Source organism: Dipodomys spectabilis, unplaced genomic scaffold (assembly GCF_019054845.1).
Source record: "Dipodomys spectabilis isolate Male_0828 unplaced genomic scaffold, ASM1905484v1 ptg000018l, whole genome shotgun sequence".
NCBI classification, from domain to species: domain Eukaryota; kingdom Metazoa; phylum Chordata; class Mammalia; order Rodentia; family Heteromyidae; genus Dipodomys; species Dipodomys spectabilis.
Window position 1 is genome coordinate 14,495,523 of NW_024870695.1, and position 7,949 is coordinate 14,503,471.

The window sequence follows — 7,949 nt, forward strand, 5'->3', positions numbered from 1 at the left end:
GGGACCTGGAGAGAAGAGGTTCCTAGGGTCTAACTCTCCCCACCCCAATCAAGAAGACTAAAGAGCTGCTACACAGTACTGCCTCAGGCAGAAGTGAGGAGGGTGGCCCTCTTCTCCCCAGGCTGCTAAATCCAAGAGCAGTTAGAAACAAAGAATTGACCTCCCCAAATCTGGGCATTTTACTCCATAACCTTTCAATCCTCCTGATGTCCTCTTTCCAAGGCTGTCTTGAGATCTGTAGCAGAATCATCCAGATAAAGGACAGGATGGACCAACCTGGGAGCCAGATTTGGCTGAAGAAATTAGGTGAGAGGTAGAGTTTGGGAAATAGGAATCCACTAAGTGAATGAAAATAGTACAATTGTGGGGAGGAGGGGATGGAAGAGGAAAGAACCAATTCATCTCTGGCTCTCTAGAGCCAAGAATGAATCCTCCATGTGAGCTTTGTTGATGTAAACTAGACAACAGCCGAGTACCAATCACCGGGGCCGCCGGAGACCCTTGTACTACAGATGGGCATTTCCACGCCTCTTGGAGAACAGGCACCGTGGATGCAGTGAGGGTCTGTCTTATGAGCAGAGGAGTTGTGTAAGTATGGCAGGTCTCTAGCTGGGAGTTGTAGTAGCAACCTTTCCCTCATACTTTCCAGTTGGGCGGCAGCCCATCAGATATCTTGGCTGCCTTTCATCGCCTTGTCTGTGATAGGGATCATCTTGGGTGAAGAAATCGCTGTCACTCACCCCCACCTTGCTCACAGCCAGAGGGACTGGCTGACATGCATGCTCCCATGGGGGGGCGGGAAGGGAGCCAAGAGGCCTGAATTGGAAGGGAAGGATCCCCTTCTTAGGGTGCTTGTAGGGAAGGGGAAAGAGGTTGGGAACTTTTGGTAGAGGAAGGAACTATCTAGAAACTTCTCATCCCTACAGGGAAAGACCAGGGAGGGGCAGGCCCAGTCGACAGCTCTCTACCCTCCCTGTAACCCTACAAGGTAGGATCAGAGCCCAGCTCTGACCCAGCCAAATGAGGAAGGTTTCAGGATCAAAGGGCAAGGTCCACTCCACTAGCCCAGACCTGGTCCTCACTTCTGAGGGATACTGAGTCAAAAAAGGACAGCAAGCTAGAAGACAAATGAAGCAATGATGTGGTTGATGACTTTATTGTTGCATAAAAAAAAAAAAAAACCACGCACACAGGCTGTTTCTGCCTCCATCCCTCCCCCCCCAAAGTGGGTTCACAGCAGTTAAAGAAAAAAAATTCCTACATTTTCCTCTAGGGGGGGCTACCTAGAAGGACAGGCAGCCAAGAAACCTAGATCTATGAAAGAGGGAGAGCAGAAGAAAACCTACCCAAAGCCCTGGTACCTATGTAGCTTAGGGCTCAGGGCCTCTATAAGGGGGAACATCCGGGTCCCCCCCCCCCACCACCCTTGTGGGAGTTCCCCTTAGAATGGTCACTGGAAAAGACTGTCTTGGTAATGCAGGGAGGGGGTGGCTGGTTTCGATGGGTGGAGGAGAAAGGCATCCTACACCCACGGTGCCCTCCTTTCTCCCCCTCTGCACCTGGCCAGGCAACCTGCCGGCATGGCCAACTCTGCTCCTGTCCTCAATGCTCTCAGCGAGGAAGAACTCTGGTTGGGTTAGCAGGAAGTGGGGGGAAAGAGGGAGAATAAAGAAAGAACCTTACTTTTTAAACTACCCCAGGGTGAGGGGGAGAGGGGGCTCTGAAGTCAGCTTGTCCTTTTTTTTCAGGAGCTGCCCATTTCAATCCCAACTTTCTTCCCACCCAGATTACCAGCTCCTACTTCCCAGAGAGCTCCCAGACCTTGGCCTGGGTTCAAGCACCCCCAATAGAAGAAGAGATGCTGTGGATCTAGGTCCCAGACCTTGTACGGGGTGAACAAGATGGGGGTCTCAGGAGACCCCAGGCTCAGTAGAGAAATACACACATCCACATCCACACAGGTACGCAGCACACACATACAACATGCCCTAACATTAAATAAAATACCCTTTGCTTATAACTTAAAATCAGTACACAACTAATCCCTGCAGAGGGTTCTGGGTGGAGAGAGGGGAATAAAGGGAAGGGGAGGTCAGAGAGACTGGAGACCCCATACCTCAAGCCTGGGAACACCCCCAGCTCCAGGGTCCTGTGGCTTGCCAGGCCCTTCCCTATATCTATTTTCTTCTCCGTATGCCTAGCTCAGCTTCGGCTGGGCTTCTACCCTTCCCACCCCTGTGATCAGAATCCAAATGTATTTCTAGCATCTAAAGGGCAAGGGGGACAATTTCCTGGAATCCCTTCCAGTGGGAGGACAACTCCTTCATATGGAAGGGGAGATGACAAGGAGAGGACCATAGGGAGGCATGGAAAGGTCAAGCTAGGGAGCAGAACCTAGCTTCTCAGTGAGCAGAAGAGGCTAGACAGGTGCAAGGCCTCTACTAGGAGGAGAAAGGCGTCTCGGCTGGGACACCCCCATCTAAGTCCCAAGTAGCCCCACTAACCCTCCCCCTCCCATCCTTCCTCAGATGGAAGGCAAATGATGGGGACCCAGGGCAAAGGACTCTATCAATTAAAGAGCTGGCGCCACAGGATGCCTAAGGATCACGGCAGCAAAGTCCATGAGATTATTATCTCCAATAAACTACAGAAAATGCTGCTAGTGGAGCTGTGGCCCAAGTGGTAGAGCACTAGCCTTAAGCAAAAAGCAGTTCAGGGACAGCACCCAGGCCCTGAGTTCAAGTCCCAGGACCAGCACAAACAAACAACAACAACAACCACCAAAATAATCCAACCGAAGGTCATGGACTGGGTACTGAACTTGATTAAAACAACAACCACCAAGTGTTATGGCTGAATCAGAGTTGAAGAGGGACTAGGTTAGTTCCCTCTATCAGGCCACCCCTGATCCCTTTCCTTTCCTAAGAGAACTTCCCTGCTCAGACGTTCCCTTCTTGGCATCTAACTCTGCCTCGCACCACACAGCTCTGGCTGGGAAACTGTCCCTTGGTCTCCAGGGCTCCATCAGACCAAGTCTGGAAAGATTAAGAAGGAGGAACATCTCAAACAGCAAGAATCCTCCACGCTACACAGACACCCCCGCCCCACACACACCTCAGGGGGACCCTCAAGCCTCCCCCCCCATCTCAGCTCCCCCTCCAAAAAACCCTAGGGGCAGAAGCTCTAGAAGGGGGATGAAAGGGCGCTGGGCCGCGCGCAGGGCGGCTCTGCAGGCACTTTTATGTCCAGGCTCCAAGGCGCTTAAGGACGTGTCAGGACAGCTCCCTGCAGCAACCCGGACCAGCCCCTAACTCCTCCCAGCTCCTAGCCGGTCCCCTCCAACCATCGGAGGCCATCGGGGTGCCCCTTCCCAGCTGCCCAGCCTGGGGTGGGGGAGAGGAGGGAGAGGGGAGGTGGGGAGATAGTGAAATAGCGAAGGAAGAACGGAGGGGTATGCACAACTCCTAAAGCTCAGTCAACCGCACCCCATCCTGCCCCAGACTAAAAATCAAACAACAAAACCCCCTAGCCCGTCTCCCCGTGCCCCCCCTCCCCACTTTTCCTCCCCCTTAATAAATAACCAGCCCTCCCCCTTCCTCAAGGGGACATCCCTAACAGCGTCGGGCTAGGGGGACTCTTTGGAGATGTCCCCAGGAGCCGGGCGGGGAGATGGCACCCCGGGATCTGGGGGGCGGGGAGAGCGCTCAGTTGGAGGGCCCTGCTGCGCTGCTGCTGCCCTCGGCCTCCCGTTTCCCTTTGCCCCCGGCGGGCTCCACGGTGCCCCCGGCCTTGGGGTCGCCGGGGGTGGCTCCCGCGGCCTCCTCCTTGGCGCCCTCGTGGGTTTTCATGTGCTTGGCCAGGTGGTCGCTGCGCATGAAGACGCGGCTGCACACGGCGCACGGGAACTTCTTGGTGCCCGTGTGCGTCTGCAGGTGGCGCTGCAGCTCGTCGGAGCGCGTGAAGCGCTTGCCGCAGAAGAGCCAGTTGCACACGAAGGGGCGGTCGCCGCTGTGCCAGCGCAGGTGCGCCTTCAGGTGCGACGTCTTGGCGTAGGCTTTCCCGCAGCCGGGGATGTGGCAATTGTGCAAATGCTTCTTCTTGCCCCCGTCCGGCCCGCACGGAGCTCCCAGTCGCTCCGCCTCCAGACAATTGGGACAGCGACACACGGTCTGGCCCGAGCTGCGAGGCACCGATCGGCGGGAGCCTTTGGGGCGGGCCGCCGCATCCAGACTGGAATCCAGACCCTGGGACTCCGGCGCCGCGGCTTCCAAGACTTTAGCCCCATCGGGCGGCCCCAGGAGGTGCTGCCCTCCGGCGGCCGGGAGGAGGTGGTGCGGGTGCGGGTGGGGCGGCGGGGCACAGAGCTGGTGGTCTCCAACGTAGCCCCCCAAGCCGGCCTGGAGCGCCCCCGGGTGGCCAGGTGAGGTCAACGCACCCTGGGTATGGGGGAGGTCCATCCAGCTGGTGCCGGGATGAAGGTCCCACCACGAGCCATCTTCGGTGCCTGGATGAGTTGGCCGGAACCAGGATTCATAATGGTGTGACATGTCCGGCTGCAGGAGTTTGGAAAAGGGTCCCGGGGCCAGGGGACTATCGCTTTCCAGGTCCTCGCAGGTCACCCGCGAGGAGGCTCCTGGCAGCTCATAGCCCTGGGAGAAGTCTACCTCCGGGCCCAGCGGGAGGCTCTGCAGCTCCCCAGGCGGCAGCGGGGAGGGGTAGTCCCCGGCCTCCGGGCTCGTGTGGCCCTGGTATGTTTGGAGAGGCTGCAGGTCGAGGCGCGGCGGCGAAGCGTGCGGCGCGTCCGTGTGCTGGCTGCCCAGAGAGCCGCAGACAGCGGTTAGCATTGCCGGGATCCGGGGTGGGTGGGGTCAGGGACACCTCAGATGGAAGCTACAGGAGGCAAAGAAAAGAAGTGAGCCGGGGCGCTGGTGACTCACGCCTGTCATCCTAGCTACTCAAGAGGTTGAGATCTTAGAATCGCAAGGCAGCCCGGGCAGGGAAATCTGTGAGGCTTTTATCTTCAATTAACCACCAGAAAACTGGAAGCAGAGTCATGCGTGGCTCAACGTGGGAGAGCACTACTAGCCTTGATCACAAAAGCTCAGAGATAGGTCTTGAGTTCAAGCCCCACAACCCACCCCACCCCACCCCCCAAAAGTGAGGCAAATAGCCCGCACACTTTACCTCCTAACCCAGATCTTACACACACACACACACACACACACACACACACACACACACACGCCACAAAGTGCAAAAGAATACTCCTCTGGTCCCGTACTTCAGATCAGTTAAGTTTGGGCATGCAAGAAGGGTTGCAAACAGAGTCTCCCCAGGAGCACAGGATCCTGCACCTAGGACCCAGATCATAGATGACAGTGCCTGCTACTCCAACTGGCAATGGCATTTGTCCCCTGCAGACATGCTGCCAGCTCACATGGATGATCTTAGACTTCCTCTGCTTCCCTAGTTTAATTAGGACACCAATTGGAGAGGAAGGGTGCTTCTGAAACAGAAAGCTGGAGTTTTCAAAAAGCCCAAAGCAGGTCTTCATACCATTACCAGCCTCCGCAGCAGGAAGAACATTTCATCTCTGTACATACTATCCCCTGCTTCCTTCCTGGCTTGGTTGACTCTGTCTGAAGAAACCCACTTCCACACCAGCATTTCTCCTGGCAGTGTAGCTATGTGCCAGCTTTGGGACAGTTGCTTCCACTAGAGAAAGCCAAATCCTCTTTCCTGCTCCTGACCCCCAACAGTGCTAGCCAACTCTGGAGGTACCTATGCCCATCTTCAAGCTAAGAAAGACCCAGAAACAAGGGGAGGGAAGGGTCAGATTCCCTGGGGAAGAAGTCGCCAACAACTCAGGAGGGTATAACTGACACCCCCTCAAGGGATGTAGGATCCGGAATCCAGAAAGAGGAGGGCTGCAAGTAAAATCCTAATCACAAAACTTAAGAGCAAGAATTGCTCTTAAGAATTGCCCAGCGATTATAAGAGTCATGCACAATTTGTTAAAGCTACTCAGATGATCCTAACATACAGCACTATTAACAACAAACTCATTTTAAAAGAAAACCAAGTCCAGCACTGATGGCTCACACCTTTAATCCTACTGTAATACTCAGGAGGCTGGGATCTGAGGATCGCAGTTCAAAGCCAGCCTGGGCAGGAAGGTCGGTGAGACTCTTACCTCCAATTAACCACCAGAAAACCAGAAGTGGTACTGTGGCTCAAATGGAAGAGCACTAGCCTTGAGCTGAAGAGCTGAGAGACAGTGCCCAGACCCAGAGTTCAAGCCTCATGATGGACAAAAAAGAAAGAAAGAAAGGAAGAAAGGAAGAAAGAAAGAAAGAAAACCAAACTTGGAGTTGTGATTTGAATAAGGATGTCGATTTATTCAACCAGAAAAAAAAAAAAAAAACCTACCATACAGTACTGTGTGGTCTATGAACCAGGTCTCTGGGACCATTGGTTGTAACTCTGTAAACCACTAGAAACCTACAGGCCCAGCAGAAACCTGAACACCCAGTTGGGGAGGGATGGCGCAGGCTTGTAAACCTGAGGTAGGAAGATGAAGAGCTTGTGAGCTTGAAGCCAGACTGACCTAAACATCAAGACTGTGGAGAGAGAGAGAGAGAGAGAGAGAGAGAGAGAGAGAGAGACCCTCACCCCTTTCCCCACCACATAGTTGTAATCTAGTTGTAATCTTCTCACCACCTCTCCCTAAAGCCTAGGAGCCTTCTGTAATGGTGGGGGAGAAGGCCAGTCACTTAGAGAACCGGCTTCTCCATCTTTTCCTTCTCGGGTCTCAGGTGACCCGACCACCTTTTGCCTCTGGGACTAGAGAGAGACACGCAGTACCGCGGAGAGCCAGGGCGCCTACACAGGCTCTGGCAGCTTCACCACAAGAAAGGAACGAACAGGGTGAAGCAGCAGGAACGGAGCCCCAGGCCGGGGCGGGGCAGCCCAGAAGGGGCTGGGCGGGAGCAGCCAGGCCTGGGACCCTAATAGCTTTTGGCGCCTGGGAATTGCCCCCAGGAACTGGGGGGGGAGGACGGGGGAGGGAGCGGGAGGGAATGGGGAGAAGAGGATGATCCCAGCTCTCCAATCAATTGTCTTCTCCGGACAGAACTTGAGAACCCAGGCCCGGGGTACAGAGGCCTTGCTACCAGGATTTTAGGTTAAGAAGAGCGCAGCGCGCGCGTTCCCGGGCTTCCCGCTCCTCCTTTCGGGTCGGTGGGTAGAGACACCCTGACGCCTCGGTTCAGCCGGCTGCCTTCCCCGAATCCCAGCGCTCGGGCCCCGACGGACACTTCCCTCCTCTCGATCTACAGTGTTCTAGTCCTCCGGTTGTCCCAGTAGCTCCAGTTGCCCCAGTTTTCCAGTCTCTCCCGTCCTCTGAGTTTTCCCTCGATCGGGGCGGGGGGGGGGATCCCCTTACGCCCCTCCGATTCTTTCCGATCACCTCCGCTCCCCACCCCCACCCCCACCACCCGAGGCGGCTGCGAGGCATTCAGAGCGCGTCTTCCCAGGGTCTCCAAAGGGCGCAGCCCGGACCACCCAGACCGGGGCTCCTACCTGGAGGCTGCGCTGGGGCTCCGGGCACCGCGGGGCTGGCGCGCTCACAGGCGGGCGCTCATGGAGGCCCTGCGCTCGGGCCGGCGCTCGGCGGCGAGGGACTCAAAGCCGACGGCGAGCGGGGGCCACAACCAGACCAGACCCGAAGGCGGCGGCGGGAGGGCGGAGGGAGGGAGGGCGGGCGGCAGCGAGCGAGCGAGCGAGCGAGGCCGGCTCCGCCCGTGACTCACCGCGCTCTGCCTGCATCCCCGGCGCTCCGCTCCTTTTTCCTCTCGGCTGGCCGCCCCGCCCACCTCACCTGCGGCCGCCTTTAACCCGTGCGCGCTCGGCGGGGGACCCGGGGGCCGGCCGGCCGGGGCCGGGGCGGG

General features: G+C 56.6%; 1 protein-coding gene across 1 annotated transcript; it reads right to left on the bottom strand.

The window, feature by feature from the left end:
* Positions 1 to 3,702: 3,702 nt before the first annotated feature.
* On the bottom strand, positions 3,703 to 4,870 carry Sp6 (Sp6 transcription factor). Its single transcript, XM_042674132.1, has one exon. It carries the CDS (start codon positions 4,842 to 4,844, stop codon positions 3,705 to 3,707), a length of 1,140 nt encoding a protein of 379 aa, XP_042530066.1. The 5' UTR covers positions 4,845 to 4,870; the 3' UTR covers positions 3,703 to 3,704.
* Between the last annotated feature and the right edge of the window lie 3,079 nt (positions 4,871 to 7,949).